Genomic DNA, 21305 nt, shown 5'->3' on the forward strand with positions numbered 1-21305 from the left:
CTCCCCATAGAAATCAAGTTTGGGGCAAATATGTTAAGCACAATCAAGCAGTGTTATAATACCAATACCTGTAATATCAAAACTATGAAATGTATATGAAGTGTAAGGGATCTTTCAGAAAATAATCTCTATAACAGAACATTTAAAAGTAGTATAGTATTCATCATGGATCAGTATGCTAACAGTCATCATATTGTTTGGTTTTATTTATCACTGTAGTACTTCCTTAATAAATGAATTACTACATTGAATTAAAAATCAAAACACATTTTACACAGTGAATTTAACTCATATGACTTAATATGCTGCTTAAATTTCAAATCCTACCCTCCTCACCTACTTCCTATTTCACTTCCCTCACTCACTCCAGGGCTAACCTTATCATACAAAGTGAGGACTATAAAAGCTGGGTAAGGGCAAGAGACCAGCATACTTTAATGATAGCTATTTTGTTTACTACCAGGCCACCACACCACTTGGGGCCCTAGTCAGGTAATCCTGGGATTTCCACACAGACATGATGGGCCTAGACCTCTAACAAATCCCTGTCTCCACTGTCACTGATCATCTCCATCAGGAACAACATAATGGATCCCTTTGTGGGCCCCTATAGGAGCTTGCCCTCAATGTGGATCAATAACGATAGGGACTGCCCCATTCTCTGAAGTGAGATAAGGTCAAAATCCTCTACCATTCGAAGAAGATGAGCCCAGCAATGAGTGAAGCCTAGAATGTTCCTACCACAGATTGTCAGCTCAGATCTACAGGGACACAGAGGTTACACAGACTCCTTCACTGAATATAAGCCCTAGATGAAACTGATGGGGCTTACAATTAACAGTATTTATATACTTTTCCCATATTTAGGGGCTACTCTCTGCCCTGATCCAGCTTTCTAGTCTTATTTTAAACTCTGACACCCCCCAGAAAACACCTAGGATCCATCTGCATGTTAACTGTTGGGCTCAGGCAAAAATTAGTAAAGTCATGGGCCCCTTGAAATATAGCTAAATAGACCTACTAGCTTTTTCCAAAATGGAGACCTCAAATCTCATCTGCTATATTCTTGCCTCTCAGTTCCTGATTACTAAACATTTTTTTCTGCTTTATATCTTAATGCTTTTTCAGAAACCAAGTTGCAGATGCTACCATGACACCAACCAAGGCAGACAACCTCATTAATGTACCCTGGAACTCCACCTCTCCAGAGCCCTACCCCACTAGGAAAAGATAGAAATAGGCTGGGAGTATGGATCAACTTTCTAATGCCCATGTTCAGTAGAGAAGCAATTACAGAAGTCAGACTTTCCACCTTTCGCACCCCATAATGATCCTGGGGTTCCATGCTCCTATAGGGATAAAGAATAGGAATGCTTTCAAGGGAGGGAATGGGATACGTAACTCTGGTAGTAGGAGTTGTGTGCAATTGAACCCTTCTTATCCTATGGTCTTGTTGATATTTTTTATTTTATAAATAAATTAAAAAAGAGAAAGATTGCAAGTCCTAAGACATATTCAAGAGCTTTTAAAACTTTGTTACAATGCACAAGGCCACACCTACAGGGAGGAAGCTTCTGGAGTGGTGAAGCAGGGCTGCAGGTGTCTCTGTCTTGCTCCTCTATCTCCCCCTCCCATCTCAATTTCTCCCTGTCTCTATAAAATAAAATAACTTTTCTATTAAATCTATTTAATGAGATGACCTTTTTGCTCTTCTGAAAAGGTAATTTCAAAGGTAACACTTGGTCAGTAAAATAACTCATGTGAACTGTGTGTTGCCATGCATGTGATCCAGGTTCAAGCCTAGCCCCACCAAATTGAATGAACTTTAGTGCTTTGTTCTCTTTCATGATCTCTCTTTCTACCTCTCTGTCTCTATCTAAAAATCTAAATAAATAATTTTTTTTAAATTAAAAGTAACACAACAAGGGTGGGTTCAAGGCAGAAATAAATCATTTGTTTTATAATCTCATCAGTTTGATAATGGCTAGTACTTGTCCCTGCTATTTTTCTGAGCAGATAAAGGGTCAGTTAAGAAAGCAAATATCCTAGTGGCTAATTACTTTATGTTTGAGGGAAAATGTTAGTATTTTGTTTTTGGATCCGTATTTGAATTTCTAATTTAATTTCTAAATGATTTACTTATAGAATATTAGTATCAAAAAGTATGCATCAAATGTCAGTTTTTAATATGTATTTATTTGATAGAATAGAAACTGAGAGGGGAAGGGGAGATAGAAAAGGATAGACACCTACAGCATGGCTTCACCAAAGATGTAGTGACCCTACTGCAGGTAAGGACCAGGGATTTGAAACTGGGTCCTTGCACCCTCAATTGGATGCACCACCACCCGGCCCCTCAAATATCAATTTTAAAATCATCTTACATTAGCATCAATAATTGTACAAACTTCAAAAGGCCTATCTAGTTATACAGACTTCATAGATCATAAAAAACTCAAACTGTTCTAAATTTCCTTCTTCTCTTTCTCCTTCTCCTTTTTTATTCAGTTATTACCAGGGTTATCTCTGGGAGTTCAGTGACTGTATAGCAAATTCATTTTTTCCTTTTTCTTTTCTTATTATTCCTTTTTTATTTTTAATTTTCTAATCTTTTTAATTTTCTAATCTTTAATTTTTAATCTTCCTTTTTTATTAGTGATTTGATAATGACTGACAAGATTGGGGGGGGTAAGAGGGATACAATTCCTACCACTAGAGTTCTATATCCCATCCCCTCCATTGGAAGTTTCCTATTCTTTATCCTTCTGGGAGTATGAACCAAAGAGCTTTAAGGGGTGCAGAAGGTGAGAGGTCTGGCTTCCGTAACTGCTTCTCTCCTGGACATGGATACTGACAGGTCAATCCATATCCCCAGTCTGTTTCTATCTTTCCCTAGTGGAACAGGGCTCTGGGGAGGTAAGATTCCAGGACACAATGGTGAGGTCAGTTGTCTAGGAAGTCAGGTTGGCGTTATGGTACAACTTGGTGAACAACTTGGTGACCAATATAATATTTGAGAGGAAAGGGGGAAAGAGAAGAGAGAGGAGAGAGGAAGAGAGATGCCTGCAGTATGACTTCACCTCATTCAAAGCTTCCCCCCTGCAGGTGTGGACCAAGGATTGGAACCAAGGTACTTGTGCATGGTAGCATTTACACTCTACCAAGTGTGCCATCATGCAAAGCATTATAAACTTCCACGCCAATAAAAATAATACACATTAATGTAGTAAGTTGAATTCAAATGTGCAAAATGATACATAATAAAGCATTCTGTCATTTTAGAACCATAATTATATAATAAATGCTGTACCTTACAAAAACAGAACAAAACAGAACTTACCTTAAAAAGTGTCACAGTGATTTCAATGTTTTCAGGAACAGGCCATACTACAACTCCACGGTATGGATTTTTTATTCCAGGTTGCCAGCTATGAGCCTACCATAATAAAAATAATAGCTTCAATATGTAACACAGGAAATGCAATGTTAATAATTCACAAAAGCTACTGCTTCTGTTTATTCATCCATGAAACCAAAATGATTAGTTAAATAAAACTTTTCAAGCAAAACTCTGGCTATGTGTTACATCACATGACAGATTACTATCCGTAAACAAAACTTTCATCCCATCCCAAAGACACACACAAAATAAAATGCAAAGAGGTCTCACTTTTTTAAGAGAAGTAAAAGAATATTTATTAGTAATGAGCACAAGAGAATTACAATCATTATACAGATCCTGGTAGGGAGAGAGGAGAAGGATAGAATAATGAAGTGCTGGGAAATTATGCCGATGCATTCACATCTGCCATGTTTTCCCCTCAGGCTACTAGTTCCTGTGAGAGTTGGGACATTCTGGGTGTGCCTGTTCTGCCATGTTATGCCCTCAGGACATTGTCTATATCCCCGCGATATCTGGAGTGCTTTGGTCACTCCTCCCCCCTCCCATTCTCACGAGAGTTATCATCCTATCCTGGAGTGCTATGGTTACTCCTCCCCCTTCCCATTCTCGCGAAAGCTACTCCTATAAAAACCCCTCGTTTTCCGCACCTCGCTCTCTTGCCATCGCTTCACTCCAGTGTTCAGACGCAGGAAAGGTTACTGCATGAGGCGGCCATTTTCGCCACCTCCACGTGGCCCAACCTGCTTCTCTAGCACCCAACTCTAAGGTGCCAGCGCAAATAAAGATTTGTGTTTCCTCTTCCCCCCGGACCCCTCCTCTCTCTCTTCTCCGCAGCCCACGCACAACAACATCTGGCGCTCAACGTGTCCCGCACTCACGCCCAGCCTGAGGTCAAGAAAAGCCGCCCAGACAAAGGTAAGTGGCATCCGCCCGCCTCTGTGGCCCTGTGTTTCCCTCCACCATGGGATTTTTTCCGTTTTATGAGGAGGTGTCCCAGACATTTTATCCTTCTCTCCTGGGACAGGCTTTCGATCTCAGAGACGCTTTAATTTTTGCTACACCGTGGGTTCTCATGGCTATATTTACTATTTTCAGGATATGTACAAGGCCTCCTGCCAAAAGGTTAAGTGACCTTGAGGCTGAGATACAGGAGTTAAAGGATATTTGCTTAAGACTTAAACACCCTAAGCAATCTGCAGTCAGCCCCAAAACCGCTGCCTCCGGAGACACGTGTTCGGATTCTCCTGCGGCAGCTTCCACTTCCACGACCCCTCCCCCCACTGCCCCCGAAGACACGTGTTCGGCCGCTCCTTTGACCCCTGCCCCAGCTGTCCCCACAGACACGTGTTTGGCCGCTCCTTTGACCCCTCCCCCAGCTGTCCCCACAGACACGTGTTCGGCTCCTTCTGCAGACACGTGTTCGGTCCCTTCTGTGGCAGACACGTGTTCAGTTCCTTCTGCTTCTCTGGCCCCGCCCTCTGCTTCCCCTGAGGCTTCCGGTTCTCTAGCCCCTCCTCCTACCGCCCCGCTTTTGGCTTCCCCTGAGGCTTCTGCTTCTCTGACCCCACCCCCTGCTGATACGTCATCATTAAGAGACCTTGTGGCTGAGATACGAGAGTTAAAGGATATTTTTTTAGCATTTAAGGACCTTAAGCCATTTGCAGTCCACCCCAAGAGCTTCATCCCCGTAGATACGTGTTCAGTTTCCCCTGTGGCCACTACAGCAGTTTCCACGGCACCTGCCACGTCCGTAGATCTCTCCCCAGTGTCATCAGACCAAATCCACACCTTCCCGGTAAATGTGGCCCCTTCTAAACAAAACCCTCAGCCATCGCAGCCATACTCCTCTAAAATACTCGGAGCACTCAGGCAAGCAGTCAGGGAGGATGTAATGCACGCTCCAAGGACCAAGTCTGTTTTAAGGAGTTTTTACCACCATCTTAACACGCCCCAAGATTGGAAAGGTCTGGTTCGTGCTGCACTCCCAGACCCCCTCTACCTACAGTGGAAGGCATGCTTCCGTGATGAGTGCTCTAGACAGTTACAGGAAAATAGTAACAAACAGGTAGAATGGGATTCTGATGCTTTGTTTGGAGAAGAAGCTTATGAATCTGGAGCTCAGCAGGCAGAAGCCAGGTTTCCAACCGGTTATTTTGAACAGGTACGCATCTGCGCAACACAAGCATGGGAAAGGGTGACCCCACCCGATGTAGATTTGTCAGTTCCCATTAACTCTCTTCGCCAAGGCACTGATGAATCATTAGCGAGCTTCATTTCAAGGGTGAAGACAAGCTTAAAGAGAAAGGTTTATAATCCTGACGTCCGCTCACTACTCCTGTGCTCTATTGTCTGGGAAGGCATGATACCACAATTCCGTCAGGCATGCCTTAATCTTAAACACCTACACCCAGATAATTGGATTTTAGCGACACAGGAACTTACATCAGGCAATTATGGGGCATTGGCTATGAGACAGGTTTATGCAGTTACCCCACGTAATCACAACAGGGCCTGCTTTCAGTGTGGTCGCCAAGGACATTGGCGTAACCAATGTCTTGATAAGCTGCAACCACGCCTCCAGTCAGGGAAAACCCACGTCCAGTTAGAGTGACCACACCTCCAGTCAGAGCAACCCCGCTTTCAGTCAGGGAACCAGAGGCCACGTACTGTTTGTCCAAGATGTCGTAAGGGGTTTCATTGGAAGAGAGATTGTTGGTCCCAATTTCATAAAGATGGTTCGCCCCTGAATGGTACAAATTCAGGGCCTGAGATTTTGTGGACCACTCCTGTTTTAGAACGGGGTCACCCTTCTATGACAGTAAAGATTGGCAATATTCATTTTAAATTTTTGATTGACACGGGGGCAGCAAAGACAATTTTAAGGCAAGAAGAGGTTCCCCAAGATTGGGAACTTATCCCTGGACCCAGTATACATGGAGTAGGAGGGGTGACCCAATCATTTCGCACACGAGACTCGCTCATGTGGGAAGACCTGGAAGGTTCTACTGGGCACTTCCACCCTTTGGTATCTAATATTAGCACCAACCTATTGGGCAGGGATATTCTGGAATGTCTTGATGTTAGGATATCCACAGATGCCTCTGCAGAGTGTAACACTCGTTCCTGCGAGACCAGGTCTAAACAGCACCCCCAATACTAAATGCCACTGTTCGTAGCCAAACACCCGGCTTAAGCTGGCTTTCTAATGAGCCTGTCTGGGTGGAACAGTGGCCTTTACCTAGGGATAAGCTAAAAATTTTAAAAGAGCTCGTCCAAGAGCAGTTGTCCTTGGGAAACATTCGCCATTCTCGAAGCCCATGGAATACTCCTGTCTTTGTGATTAAAAAGCGCTCGGGAAAATGGCGCCTCCTCCAAGATCTCCGTGCAGTTAATAAAACCATGCAGGTCTGGGGCTCCCCCCAAAGGGGTTTGCCTCTTGCTTCTGCAATTCCCATGGGAATTCCAATCATAGCTATTGATATACAAGATTGTTTTTTCTCTATTCCCTTGCATCTGCAAGATTGTAAACGTTTTGCCTTCTCTGTTCCTTCTATTAATAACGCCACCCCTGCTACAGATTTGAATGGGTGGTGCTGCCCCAGGGTATGGCCAATAGTCCTACAATTTATCAGGAGGCTGTTAAATCTGCCCTTGTCCCATATATTAATAAGGGCCTCAATGTTTTTCATTATACAGATGATATTTTAATATGGGGAAAATCAGATACAGATCTCTATGCCTTATGTGATGTAGCTCCTGAGAAGATACAGCTAATTCCTCCAATATCTTTCTTAGGTTCAGAGATTTCTTTAATGCAAATTCGTCCCTTAAAACCTAATGTCACCTTTCCTTCTAACCTTACTCTTGCTTCTTTACAAAGTTTTCTAGGAAATTTAAATTGGCTTAGGCAGTATCTCTATCTGCCTATAAGCTGCCTCCAACCACTGTTTGACCTGTTAAAAGGAAACAAACAGCCCTCCTCAAAACGTAAGTTAACTCCCGAGGCCTCCTCGGCATTGGAAAGGGTTAACTAGGCCCTCCAGGACATGCACCTTGTTCGATTCTCTCCCTCCTCTCCGGTAAACCTTCTAATCTTCAACTCCACCCCCACAGTAGTAGGGGCATTGTGGCAAGACCATGGGGTTCTTGAGTGGCTTCACACGCCAGTAGGAGGAACTCCAAGACTCCTCACTGAGATAAACGCGTTAGCATTCATGGTTCGCCAAGGGAGAAATAGGTCTGTGCAGGTCTTAGGGAAAGAACCGGATTTAATTATTCTGCCCTTTTCTCTCACAGATACAGAGTGGCTCATACGCCATCATTCCCGCTTTGCCATAAGCTTCGTGGGGTTTCCAAGACAAATAGATAACCATTTTCCTTCCAATAAATTGATAGCTTCTTTACCTCTTTTGCCTCTACTAGCACCTAAACTTTTCTCTCGAGATCCCATTCCTTCTGCTCCTACAGTCTTCACTGATGGTGGAAAAAAGGGAGCTGCTGCCCTTATATATTACCTGGACAAACAACCCCCTAAACCTCTCTTTACTGAGCTTCCTGAGAATTCCCCTCAGTACAAAGAACTTTATGCTGTTTTCCTTGCATTAAAAGCTGTACCAGAATCCTTCAACCTTTTTTCTGACAGTGTGTACACTGTTAACTTACTTCCATGGCTTGCTCGTTCTTATGTGAAAATTGATGACAACCCACTTTCCCCTCTCTTGATTCAAATCGCCTCTATGCTTTCTTCTCGAACCCAACCACTGTATATTCAACACGTTCGTTCCCACAGCCCTCTTCCTGGTGCCCTGTCCAAAGGGAATGCTGCAGCTGACCACCTTGCCTCCACAGGAGCTCTCCTAGTCTCTGTCTCTGATCCTGCTGATTTCCATTCTCTAACCCATGTTAATCTTAAAGGCCTTCAAGCTCGATTTCCTGATGTTCCTGTACCACAGTTAAAACATATCTTAGCTATATGCTCTTCCTGTGCAAGTCTCATAAAAACACCTGCTATTCAGACTCTTGGTGTTCACCCCCGAGGATTAAAAGCTAATGCTATTTGGCAAATTGATGTCACCCACATACCAAACTTTGGCAAACAAAAATATGTGTTTGTCTCAATTGATACCTTTTCTAAATTTATGTGGGCAACAGCTCAGACAGGAGAAAGCTCTAAAAAGCTTATAAGCCATATGCTCTCCTGTTTTGCTGTGATGGGCTTACCTCTTCAAGTAAAAATTGACCATGGACCAGTGTTTACCAGCAAACAATTTAAAGATTTTTGTTCCCTCTGGAACATTACTCATACCACAGGCATTCCCTATAATCCACAGGGACAAGGCATTGTCAAGAGGGCCCATCAAACTCTTAAGGCTCAATTAAAGATAAAGGAGGAATGTACCCCCCCAACATCCAGCTAGCAAAAGCCTTAACTACGTTAAATCTCTTTAATATTTACAATAACTTGGACTTACCTCCTATTATTCTTCACTGGCAAACACCATCTACTCTCCCATCTATTAAGGTCAAATGGAAAGACCCACTTGATAAAATTCGGAAAGGGCCTGACCCTCTATTGACCATGGGAAGAGGTTTTGCATGCATTTTCCCACATAATTACTCTAAACCTGTCTGGGTTCCTGCCCGCCATGTCCGACAATACCCTCATGATGGCACTGTTATCCATGAAGAACAAGAAACACAAGAGGACTAGACGCAGGATACATCCCAGGATCCATAATATGACATGGCAGAACCTACAAAAGTTGGCTCACAGAGCCCTCTCTCCTACCCCTTCCCTGAATGTCTTATGTTATGACTGGCCAGTTGTGCTTTGTGAGTGTGTTGAATGACCAAAAATTTTTGTATGACCCATCTGCTCAGATTACTCTAAATGTTCAAACCATTGACACTAGCATGCATTAACTCTCTAAGTAACGTGAGTCTGTTTATAGTCCGAAGTCAATTATAGTAAACCTCTAACTTGTTACAAGTTTTATTATTTTTTTTTCACAAGTAAGTGAGTACAGCTATCAAGCCTTCATGAGGAATCATCTGTTCATATGGTAAGGTATTAAACTGTAAGAAGTTCCTCCATATCCAACCTATGTGAATTAACAACATTCACATATTCTTGTACACTTAACTGGTGTTTCTTGTCTTGCCACCATATGCATGCCTTTGTCAGCCAAAAATTTAAAGATGTTTCCCTTTATAACATCACCCATGCCACGGACATCCTTTACTACCCCCAAAGACAAATGGCTGTTCCCCTAGACATCACATCCACTGACTGCTTCCCTTAGACTTAAGATATGATTCCACCTCTTCATACCAATGGATACATTCCCCCTTCCTTACCTGTCGACCCTTAGTTGTGGGACCCTAGCTTGTTTTACTTCTTCTGCTCACAATAGGTCCTATAATTCTTTTTTTCAACATTTTAATTTATTCATTAATGAGAAAGATAGGAGGAGAAAGAAAGAACCAGATATCTTTCTGGTACATGTGCTGCCAGGGATCGAACTTGGGACCTCACGCTTGAGAGTCTAACGCCTTATCCACTGCGACACCTCTCAGACCGCGGTCCTATAATACTTAACAAGCTCATGGCCTTTTGCGGCAACAAATTGATGCCATAAAGATGCAACCTACACAAACTCACTATCACAGGCTGGACATGGCAGAATATTGAGTTGCTGTGGAGGATTTGCCCCCCTCCATCAGACCGTCCACCATGTAGAGGGCTGGCTAGCCAATGACGGTTAAGAGGAAACTAGCACTATCCAGTCAACCTAAGACAGGGCACCTGGTACTACTGGGCAAAAATGACCAGGTGTTCCAATGACGGGAAAGACGGAAGGCTGATCCCCAACCTTAAGACAGGCACAGTCCACCCTGCCACAAAACAAAGTCCACCAAACATCAAAACATGATATAAGACAGGGGGACATGTGGGGAGCCACATGTGCCCTCAAGGTTGCTATTGGCATGGCCATAGAGTTTATGTTAAAAGATAGTTCCTGGGAATCGGGCGGTGACGCAGCAGGTTTAGCGCAGGTGGCGCTAAGTGCAAGAACTGGCTTGAGGATCCCAGTTTGAGCCCCTGGCTCCTCACCTTCAAGGGAGTCGCTTCACAGGCGGTGAAGCAGGTCTGCAGATGTCTCTTTCTCTCCTCTTCTCTGTCTTTCCCTCCTCTCTCCATTTCTCTCTGTTCTATCCAACGACCACAATATCAGTAATAACAACAATATAATTACATACAATAAAACAACTAGGGCAACAAAGGCAAGATACAAAAAAAAGGCGGGGGGATAAGATAGTTCCCACTTCCCTACACCTTAGAGTCTTTGTTAAAAGATAAGTTCTTTTTCCCCATGAATCACCCAGGACCTTCCAGATAATGGCTGACTACCATGACAAATAATATAAAATATAATCATAAATGAATAGGAAAGATACATCCCCCAATACTCAGTTGGTCAAGGCACCAAACCTCTTTTTCTATAAAGCATTCAAATCAGATGCCCTGCTAACCACGAGAAGCAGACTGTTTGTGTTTCTTCCACAGGAATCCCGGAAAAAAACATCTGGACCCCTGCACACCCTGACATCACCCACTAGATGGCACGACTACAGTGGCACACCCCCCCCGAAACCCTAGATGTCACCTGACGCGATCTGAAGAACCTGATTCACAGACTCCAAGGACAGAACCTTTTTACTGCCTGTCTGCCTTTCCTGCTTTTGCTTTGACCTGTCACGTTTTGGTGGTTCCAGCTCACTTTCTACAGAAAAGCAGAATTCCAGAGGCTGACCTTCCTCATGCAGCATTTCATCCCCTGCCATTTCTCCCCCTAGTCGCCTACTTTGGACTGAGACTTTTATTGGACTTGCTGGTATACCCTTTGGACACTTTAGACAATTTTACAGCAGCTTTCTTCCCTTCACGTTGTTGGTTTTTCATAGACTGACCTTGAGTAGTTCACAGACTTTACACACTGTTGCCCTGGGCATTAGATAAAAGGAAAGGGGGAGATGCTGGGAAATTATGCCGATGCAGTCACATCTGCCATGTTGTCCCCTCAGGCTACTGCTAGTTCCCACGAGAGTTGGGACATTCTCAGAGTGCCTGTTCCGCCATGTTATGCCCTCAGGACATTGTCTATATCCCCGCGATATCTGGAGTGCTTTGGTCACTCCTCCCCCCTCCCATTCTCACGAGAGTTATCATCCTATCCTGGAGTGCTATGGTTACTCCTCCCCCTTCCCATTCTCGCGAAAGCTACTCCTATAAAAACCCTTCGTTTTCCGCACCTCGCTCTCTTGCCATCGCTTCACTCCAGTGTTCAGACGCAGGAAAGGTTACTGCGTGAGGCGGCCATTTTCGCTACCTCCACGTGACCCAACCTGCTTCTCTAGCACCCAACTCTAAGGTGCCAGCGCAAATAAAGATTTATGTTTCCTCTTCGCTCCGGACCCCCTCTCTCTTCTCCGCGGCCCGCGCTCAACAACAGTGAAGCAAGGAAGCTGGAGCACGGGAGAGACTGAGGCACAGAGATAGGGGAGAAAGAGTTTAGATATTTAAAACTAAGGTCTTAGGGAACAGAAGAGAGGGGGAAGGGGTGTCTTACAGTGTCAGAGTAAAAAGGGGGTTAGGAAGAGACAATTGCTTTCTTTTATGTCTGGAAAGACAAGGATTCCTAAAATAGTGCTCAATTTAATGAGAGGATAAAACTTTATCCTAAAGATTACAAGGCCTTCATTGTCCTTGGTTTAAATTAATTTGTATACCAGAGAGGGTTAGGTCTCATATTTCTTAAAGTTACTACATCTGAATGAATAAAAATTTTAGTAGGAGAAATATATAAAATTTGTTTCTGTCATCTAGGAACTTAAAAGGCAAATATATTACTTGCAGGGGAAAATGAATTGTATACTTTTATGTATGTATTTAAGTTCATACTCCACTAAGCTGTGTAGTATCTATTTGGGTCTGGTAAGAAAGAAAGTGAGCTTCTTCTGAGTTGTTTTTAGCACTCATAATTTCAGAGGTTTGTTTTTTTTTTTCCTTATAATCTAGATTTCCAAGTTTCCCTAAGAAACGCCCCTCCTCAGATTTCAGGATCACTATAGTAGCTCTTTCTTAATGATAGCATTTTCAGCTAAAAGTGACAGATGTTATGCCAATATACTCCAACTAAGCATGATATGAGGGTGATAATAGAAACCAATACCTATGGAGTACTTTCTAGATGTCAATCCATGTTTGGAATTTACTTCTGCTTAACTGACTAAATTCTCATTAACACCCCTATGATGTAGCTACTATCTGCTAAGCCATGTAGGCACTGCAATGAAATATTGGGTTGTCAAAAGAGTTATGACATATTTTCTGTTTTTCTATGCAAAAATGCATCATAACTCTTCCAATAACCCAATATAATCCACCTTTGAAGAGCTTGAGGTACAGTAGGAGGAAAAAAAGAAAATTATTGAATTAAAAATATAATTTTAAGTGGTATGGATATAACTGGAAGTAGGGAAAAGGGATAGAGGGGGTCAAGAGAAGGTAATTTTCAATAAGGTAATCAAAAAAAGGTATCTTAGCAGCTGACACATGAGAGGCTTTAAAGAGGAGTTAGGAGTAGGAATGCATAAGGAATCAGGCATGTAAATGTATGAGAAACACTTTCCATAGAGATGTAACAGTGACTACAAAGGTACTGAGAGTTAAGTAACAATATGGAAGTCCATAAGGCTGAGGCAGAGGAGAAGAACAGGAAATATGGCCTGCTCTGATAAGCAATGATTTTGGCTTGTAATGTAAGTAAAAGGGGAAGTTACTGGAGGATTTTAAGCAAGACAGTGATGACCTAAGTTATTACTTATTATTATTTTTTTCTTTTATCATTTTTGTCACAGGGTTATCACTGGGGCTCTGTGTCTACCAGACTTCACCATCCCTGATAGCCATTCTTCTCTTCCTTTTTCTTTTCTGACAGAGAGAAAGGTGTGGGGAAGGGTACAAGAGATATAGAGGAGATATACCATCAGCAATAATACTTCATCACTTCTGATGCTTCCCCCCCTGCAGAGAGAAACAGGTAACTGAACCCAGGTCCTCATGCATGATAATGTTTGTGTTCCACCAGGTGTACCACTACCAGTCCCTTTTAAGATATTTTTTAACAGATTAGTTTCTCTTAGGCTTCAGCAACTGAAGAAATAGATCAGTTAGTAAAGCACAGGACTTGCATGCCTAAGGCTCTCATGTGCTGGAGTGGTGCTCTGATTCCTCTCTCACTTGAAACTTTCTCATACATATGATTTAAATAACAAAATAAATATCTGAAGGAAAAGAATAGGCTTCAAACATAGGATGAGAAAAAGACCATGTAAAAAGCCACTGCATTGGTCTCCACTATAGTGAAGCCCTGAAGATAACAGAGAGAGAGAGAGAGAGGGAAATAAGCGCAAGAGCGAGGGAGGGAGGGAGGAAGAGGTGGAAGGTATTACAAAAAACATTAGAGAGAGCTGAGTGTGGGATGGTTTGGTGTGGTACAAAATTCAGACTTCAGACACATTTTTGAAGACAGAGTCAGAAAAACTTACTGTCTGCATATAAAAAGGAAATAGGGCTGATTCTATGGCATCTGCCCATGAGCAACTGGAAGAACTGAATTACAAAGAATTGCAAGACATGACTTCAGGAAAAACAGGTATGGGAAGTTATGATCTTAACTGTACTGGCACAGCTGTTAAATTAGAGCTACCTATTAGATACTGAAATGTATAGATATTAAAATAAGCAGTTTGATATACATGCCTGAAGTTATGAATTTAGAAATTGTCAGTATACAGATTATATTTAAAGGCTTGAGAGTAGATATGATACCAAAGCATCAAGTACAGAGGATATAAAGCTTCAAGATCTGAAAGTTGGAGCACAATATTAACAGGTCAGAGAAATGAGGAAGCAAGCAGCAAAAATCAGTAAGGTAGAAAAAAAAACTAGAAGCATGGAATATCTTAAAGTCCACTGAAGAAAATGTTTTAAGGAGAAAAGAACAATCAATGACCTGTGCCAAATCTTGGTGTCAGGTCAAAAAGGATGAGGTTTGAAATATGAGCACTGAAATTAATAAAGCAAAGAAGCCACTGGTGACTTCACAAGAGCAGTTTCAATGGAATAATGAGAGTAAATACTTGATAAGATCTGAAAGGTTTGAGAAAGAATAGGAAAGAAATTCAAAGTATAATACGTACAAATTCTATCAACAAATAATAATAATAAGAGGGGGCCGATGGACCAAGTGGTGACGCACCTGGTTGAGCACACACATAACAATGTGCAAGGACCTGGGTTCAAGTCCCTAGTCCCCCACCTGCAGGGGGAAAGCTTTCCAAGTGGTGAAGCAGTGTTGCAGGTGTCTATCTCTCTCCCCCTCTCTATCTCTCCCTTCCCTCTTGATTTTTGGCTGTCTCTATCAAATAAAATAAAGATAATAATTTTTTTAAATAATAATAATAAGAGTACATGACTTGCAGATATCTGTTAAGAAACATATTTAAGGGGGTTGGGTGGTGGCGCAGTGGGTTAAGCGCATGTGGCACAAAGCGCAAGGACCGGCGTAAGGATCCCAGTTCGAGCCCCCAGCTCCCCACCTGCAGGGGAGTCGCTTCACAGGCAGTGAAGCAGGTCTGCAGGTGTCTATCTTTCTCTCCCCCTCTCTGTCTTCCCCTCCTCTCTCCATTTCTCTCTGTCCTATCCAACAAAGAACAACATCAACAATAGCAATAATAATAACCACAATGAGGCTACAACAACAAGGGCAACAAAAGGGGGGAAAAATGGCCTCCAGGAGCGGTGGATTCATGGTGCAGGCACCGAGCCCAGCAATAACCCTGGAGAAAAAAAAAAGAAAGAAAGAAAGAAACATATTTAAGGGGCCGGGTGGTGGTGCACCTGGTTGAGTGCACGTATTACAATGTGCAAGGACCCAGGTTCAAGCCCCTGGTTCCCACCTGCAGGAAGAAAGCTTTTCAAGTGGTGAAGTAATGCTGCAGGTGTCTCTCTGTCTCTCTCCCTCTCTATCACCCTCTTGATTTCTGGCTGTCTCTATCCAATAAATAAAAATTAAAAATATACAAGAAGAAACATTTAATATAAGAACAAACTACAGACTTGCCCAAAGTCACATAGCAAGCAAGTGGCAGAATTTGAATTTGAACCCAAAAAATGGAGCTGAGAGGGAATCAAAACCACAGAAATGTAGCATACTACAAATCAAATCAAATGAAGTATCAGCAAAAGATAAAGTCTAGCAGCATCCTCCCACTTCAACTCATAAACTGTCAATATTTTTCTGTTCTTTCTCTGGTGATCCTGATCACAAATTTTCAGTCAAGGAAAAGGAAGAGAAGTCTCACCGCAGATTTAGCAAACCACAGTTAAAGGTAAAGAACCAAGTTGGAGTCAGAGAAAATAGCTCAATATGCTAGAGCACAATACAAGTATGTTTGAGATCCAAGGTTCCAGACTCAATCACTGGTACCACCAAAAATCAGAACTGAGCAAGGCTCTGGTCTCTCTTTTCTCTCCCCATTTTTTTTCTCCTTCTCCTCCTTCCTTTTCCTCCCTTGTAAAACATAAGTGAAAGAACTGAGTGTGGTTGATCAAGAAACACATTCAGAGGTTCCTCTATTCTCCAGCCAATTTCCATGCCTGATGACAGTTCCACAACAAAAACTCCTAACAATACACAATTTCATTTTTGAAAGAAAATTTCTGATTACTTTGCATAACCTTTATCAGATCTCTACTCATATCCTACCTATATTTAGTTCTGAAGGCTTATGATGACCCTAGTTCCAAGTACTATCATAGTAGATAAGGCCTCTCTTATATCATCAAACTTCCCATATTATATATTCATAGCTTACCCATAAGTAGAACTATAAGAACAGCATAATAACTAAACATTTCTTATTAATCACAGCAGAAAATATAGCATATGTGAAATTATTATTTGACCATCAAAGAAATTTATACCTGAAAAAAATCCAGAAAGAACATGAAGCTATCAAAGAGTAAATACCTTGCTTACACCCATACCAGTAATCCAGAGAGTGAAATCCATTATTTACAAGTTTAGAGTTCATTACTAAACCAACATCATGCTCAGTTCTATCCCTGATTCACACAATAGTGAAGAAAATAGTCTTTTATCTTAAGGTCTTAAACATATTGTGCATGACACAATCAAAAGTGGCACAAGCAGAAAGCACCAGTAGGGAAAATATCAGTATAAATTTCTCAGAATTATGGAGAACACCTAGCAGAAGGCAGGTAACTGAGGTTTAATTCCCAGATTTCTGATGGAGAAGTTATAAGAGAAGCAAGGTGAACTATCTAGGATCTGTATCGTATCACTCATAAGCCATATAACTTCTCAGTTCATTTCTATTTGTTAGAACATCATTACATATAAAATGACATTAGGATATGGCAGTGATTCTCAACATGAAGTTTGGGGGTTTCTTGAAATCCCTACAAAGGTATCAATGTCAAATCTGTTTTTATAACAAAAAGGAGTGAGTAAGGAAGATGCCCTACGTATAGGCAATGGAGTGTTATTTTAAAAGGAAAGAAAAGATTTTATCTTCTGCTATAACATGGGCAGGGCTGGAGGTTATTATGACAAATGAAATAAGCCAGAAGGATAAAGACACACTGATAATTTTGCTCATATGTAAGATTTAAGTAAGAGGGCTGACAAAATAGCTTACCTGTTCCGTCATATACACAACCCAGATTCAAGGACCCATATGGGAGTACTATGGTTTTGGGGGAAGCTTTGGTGCTATAGTCTCTTTCTCTCTCCCTCCTTTCCTCCCTCTTTCATTTTATCTGAAAAAAAGTTAACCCAGAGCAGTGAAATCCCAGGAATGAAGGAAATGAGGAATGGAGAAAGGGAAGGAAGAAAGGGCACAAAAGGGGGCTGGGTGGTAGTGCAACTGGTTAAGTACACACAGCACGAAGTGCACCAATGGCATAAGGATCCTGGTTCGAGACCCCAGCTCCCCACCTGCAGGGGGTCACTTTGCTGGCAGTGAAGCAGATCTGCAGGTGTCTTTCTCTCTCCCTCTGTCTTCCCCTCCTGTCTTGATTTCCCTCTGTCCTACCCAACAACAATGACAGCAATAACAACAACAAGAATAACATCGTTAACAAGGGCAACAAAAGGGAAACAAATAGCCTCCAGGAGCAGTGGATTGATTCATACATAGTGCAGGCACTGAGCCCCAGCACTAACCCTGGAGGCAAAGGGGGGGCGTGGCAAAAAGCAAGGGAAAGATAGCATAAAGTATTACTAAACTTTAGTGTGTCTCTGCAGATCTGAAGGTCTAATGGAGAATGCAAAGAGGTATAGAAGAGGTCTAGGGACCTAGTACCTACACTGGAGAAAGATGGTACTTTATTGTGTGTGAGGTATGTTGGCACATATTCTGAAATGTGATACTGTATTCAAGACAACAATTGTCTTGTAAAACAATGATATTCAATAAAATTGTATTTTAAATGTCAGCCATGACAAAACAAGATACCACATTAATATATATAACTCCATTTTAATGAAATTAAAAACAGAGAAAACTAGTTTAGTGGGCCTCGTGGTGGTGCACCTAGTTTAAGTGCACACGTTACCATGCCCCTGCTCCCCATCTGTAGGGAGGAAACTTTACGAGCAATGAAAAAAATATTGCAAGTGTCTTTCTGTTTCTCTCCCTGTCTATCTACCCTTTCCCTGCAAAATGTTTTTTAAATAGTCTATATCATAATGGGATCAATATGAGTACAAAAGTATATATTGATAAAACAGTTGTGTAACTAGGATTAGTATATCATACGTAACATATGTAGATTTTAGCTCAGTAGAAATGCAGTTTTCAAAAGAACCTTTAGTGAAAGGTAAACTTCTGAAATTATATTTAATTTCAATTTCAATTTACTTTTAATTAAGTGAATCATTTTAATATAGACCTAATTGTGAACAAGTCAACATCTGATAAACATGTTTTTATTTATTATATACTATAAAACGATATTCACTCTTATCCATAGAATCTAATTTCTAAAATATCAGTAGAATAGTAACTGAACATTTTAAAATTCTATTCTACTCCCCAAAATAAAGCTACAAAATTTTTTTAAAATCTAACTCCTCTGCTGCAGTTAGCAGTAGCTGCTAGTCACAAATCATTTCTTAGCTGTGCATTAAAACATCATCTTAGACTCTGTAAGTCAACCCTGATGGTGGATAAAGCACTGAATTCTCAAGTATGAGGTCCAGAATTCAATCCCTGGCATCATAGTGTCAGAGTGATCCATTGGTTCTCTCTTCTTTCTCTCTCTCTCGTTCTCTCGCCCCCATAAAAAAAGAAAGAAAGAAAGAGAGAGAGAGAGAGAGAGAGAGAGAGAGAGAAAGAAAGAAAGAAAGAAAGAGAGAGAGAGAGAGAAAGAGGAGGTCGGGCGGTAGTGCAGCGGGTTAAGCTCACGTGGCACGAAGCGCAAGGGCAAGCATAAGGATCCTAGTTCGAGCACCCGGCTCCCCACCTGCAGGTGTGTCGCTTCACAAGTGGCGAAGCAGGTCTGCAGGTGTCTATCTTTCTCTCCTCCTCTCTTTATTCCTCTCCTCTCTCAGATTCTCTCTGTCCTAACAACAATGACAACAATAACAACAACAACAACAATAAACAAGGGCAACAAAAGAGATAAAAAAAATAGCCTCCAGGAGCAGTGGATTCAAGTGCAGGCACCAAGCCCCAGCAATAACCCTGGAGGCAAATAATGTCCCTTGGTCCATACTCCCAGAGGGAGAAAGAATAGGAAAGCTATCAGGGGAAGGGATGGGATACAGAGTTCTGGTGGTGGGAACTGTGTGGAGTTGTACTCCTCTTATCCTGTAGTTTCTGTCAGTGTTTTCTTTTTTACAAATAAAAATTAAAAAAAAGAATCTGAATAAACATGCCTTAAAATGATGCCTATTTAATTATTAATTCATAATGTCCTGTACAAAGAAGTTAATTAATTATTATACTATTCAACACTACCAAACCAAATATCAAAATTCAGGTTTCTGGCTCCCATTTTAAGAACTACAGTTGGGAGTCGGGCGGTGGCGCAGTGGGTTAAGCGCAAGTGGCACAAGGTACCAGAGGAAGTATCTCGGTTCGAGCCCCTGGCTCCCCACCTGCAGGGGAGTCACTTCACAAGAGGTGAAGTAGGTCTGCAGGTGTCTTTCTCTCCCCCCTCTGTGTTCCCCTCCTCTCTCCATTTCTCTCTGTTCTATCCAACAACAACGACATCAATAACCACAACAATCTTAAACAAGGGCAACAAAAGGGAAAATAAATAAATAAAAATAAAAAAAGTAAAAAAAAAAGAACTACAGTTAACAAGATTATAGTGAACAAGCAATCATTTTAGTAGGTTAGATAATTAGAAATAATTCAAACTATAATAGTTTAAAATATTCTAAACTGAGGTCAGAGTTACATAATAACTTGACTAAAAATTGAATTCAATATTTGGGTAAAAATTTTAGAAAGTAGGAATGGGGAGAAACTGCAGTAGTAGCTCAACAGACTTTTATGCCACAGGCGCCAAGTTCGATGCCTGATACAATCATAAGCCAGAACTTGAACAAGTTCTATTCAAATAAACAAAAAAAAGAGAAGAAGAAGGAGGAAAAGGAGGAGGAGGAGGAGGAGAAGGAGGAGGAGGAGGAGGAGGAAGAGGAGGAAAAAGAAGGAGAATAGGAGGAAGACGGGTGGTGGAGCACCCAATTAAGAGCACACAGTACTAAGAGGATGGACCTGTGCAAGGACCCAGGTTCAAGGCTCTGCTCCCCACCTGCTGCTGGGATGCTTCACAAACAGTGAAGCAGGTCTGCAAGTGTCTCTCTCCCTCTATCTCTCCTTCCCCTCTCAATTTCTCTCTGTCCTATCAAATAAGACATAATAATAATAGTAAGGGAAAAATGGCCACCAGGATCAGTGGATTTGTAGTGCCCACCCTGAACCCCAGCAATATCTTGAGGCAAAAAAGAAAAAAGAAAGAAGAAAAAAAAACAGAATTAGAGAAAGTAGAGGAAAGAAAGAAATAAAACTAACCTTAGAAGACTTTCTTCGGCTTCTCCTTGTCCAAACCACCACTAGTTTATCTGGTTGCCTGTCAAACAGGAAAAAATTAAGTAAATTATGTTACCTTAAATCTAATAAAACCTTATTCCAGTGTCTTAAAAAGGACAAGATATCTTTGTGTTACACAGAACTGTAATTTTAATTTTTGACAAGGGGCCCATAACACTACATGGAGTCTCTTCAGCAAACAGTACTGGGAAAATTGGGTTACAGCATGCAAACAAATTAAAATGGACCACTACATGTCACCAAACTTGTGAGAATGTCAAATATTACAATGGCCAGAAATGACATGTTGGTGAGTATATTGGGGGAAAGGAATCCTTCTACACTCCTGGTAAGGTTTTAAATTGGTCCAACCCTTATGGAAAACAGTCTGGAGATTTCTCAGAACAGGAGAAATGAACCTATCCTTATGACTTAGCAATTTACTAGAAATTTATCCAAAGAAAACAAAAAGAACATTCTGTATGCCTATGTTCACAGTGCACAATATGTAACTGCCCAAACTTGGAAGCAATGTAAATGTCAATGACAGATGTGGGGCCAGGAAAGTTACACGTACATACATACATACATTTGTTAAAAATAATGAAGTCTGGGGCCAGGTGACGGTGCTAACTGCACACATTGCAATGTGTAAGGACATGGGTTCAAGCCTTAGTCCCCACCTAAAAAGGGGCTGCTTCACTAGTAG

At 41.5% G+C, this 21305-nt stretch overlaps 1 protein-coding gene across 7 annotated transcripts in view; it reads right to left on the reverse strand.

Moving 5' to 3' along the window:
• EHBP1 (EH domain binding protein 1) overlaps positions 1-21305 on the reverse strand; it is a 406607-nt gene that overhangs the window by 298301 nt on the left and 87001 nt on the right. For all 7 annotated transcript variants that reach the window (XM_060187205.1, XM_060187206.1, XM_007539625.3 and 4 more), the window contains exons 3-4: positions 20579-20636; positions 3341-3436 (exon numbers count right to left, since the gene is read on the reverse strand). In XM_060187205.1, coding sequence (XP_060043188.1) covers positions 3341-3436; positions 20579-20636 — 154 coding nt within the window. The remainder of the gene's footprint in view (positions 1-3340; positions 3437-20578; positions 20637-21305) is intronic.

The sequence above is a fragment of the Erinaceus europaeus genome, chromosome 3 (assembly GCF_950295315.1).
Source record: "Erinaceus europaeus chromosome 3, mEriEur2.1, whole genome shotgun sequence".
Lineage (NCBI taxonomy): Eukaryota > Metazoa > Chordata > Mammalia > Eulipotyphla > Erinaceidae > Erinaceus > Erinaceus europaeus.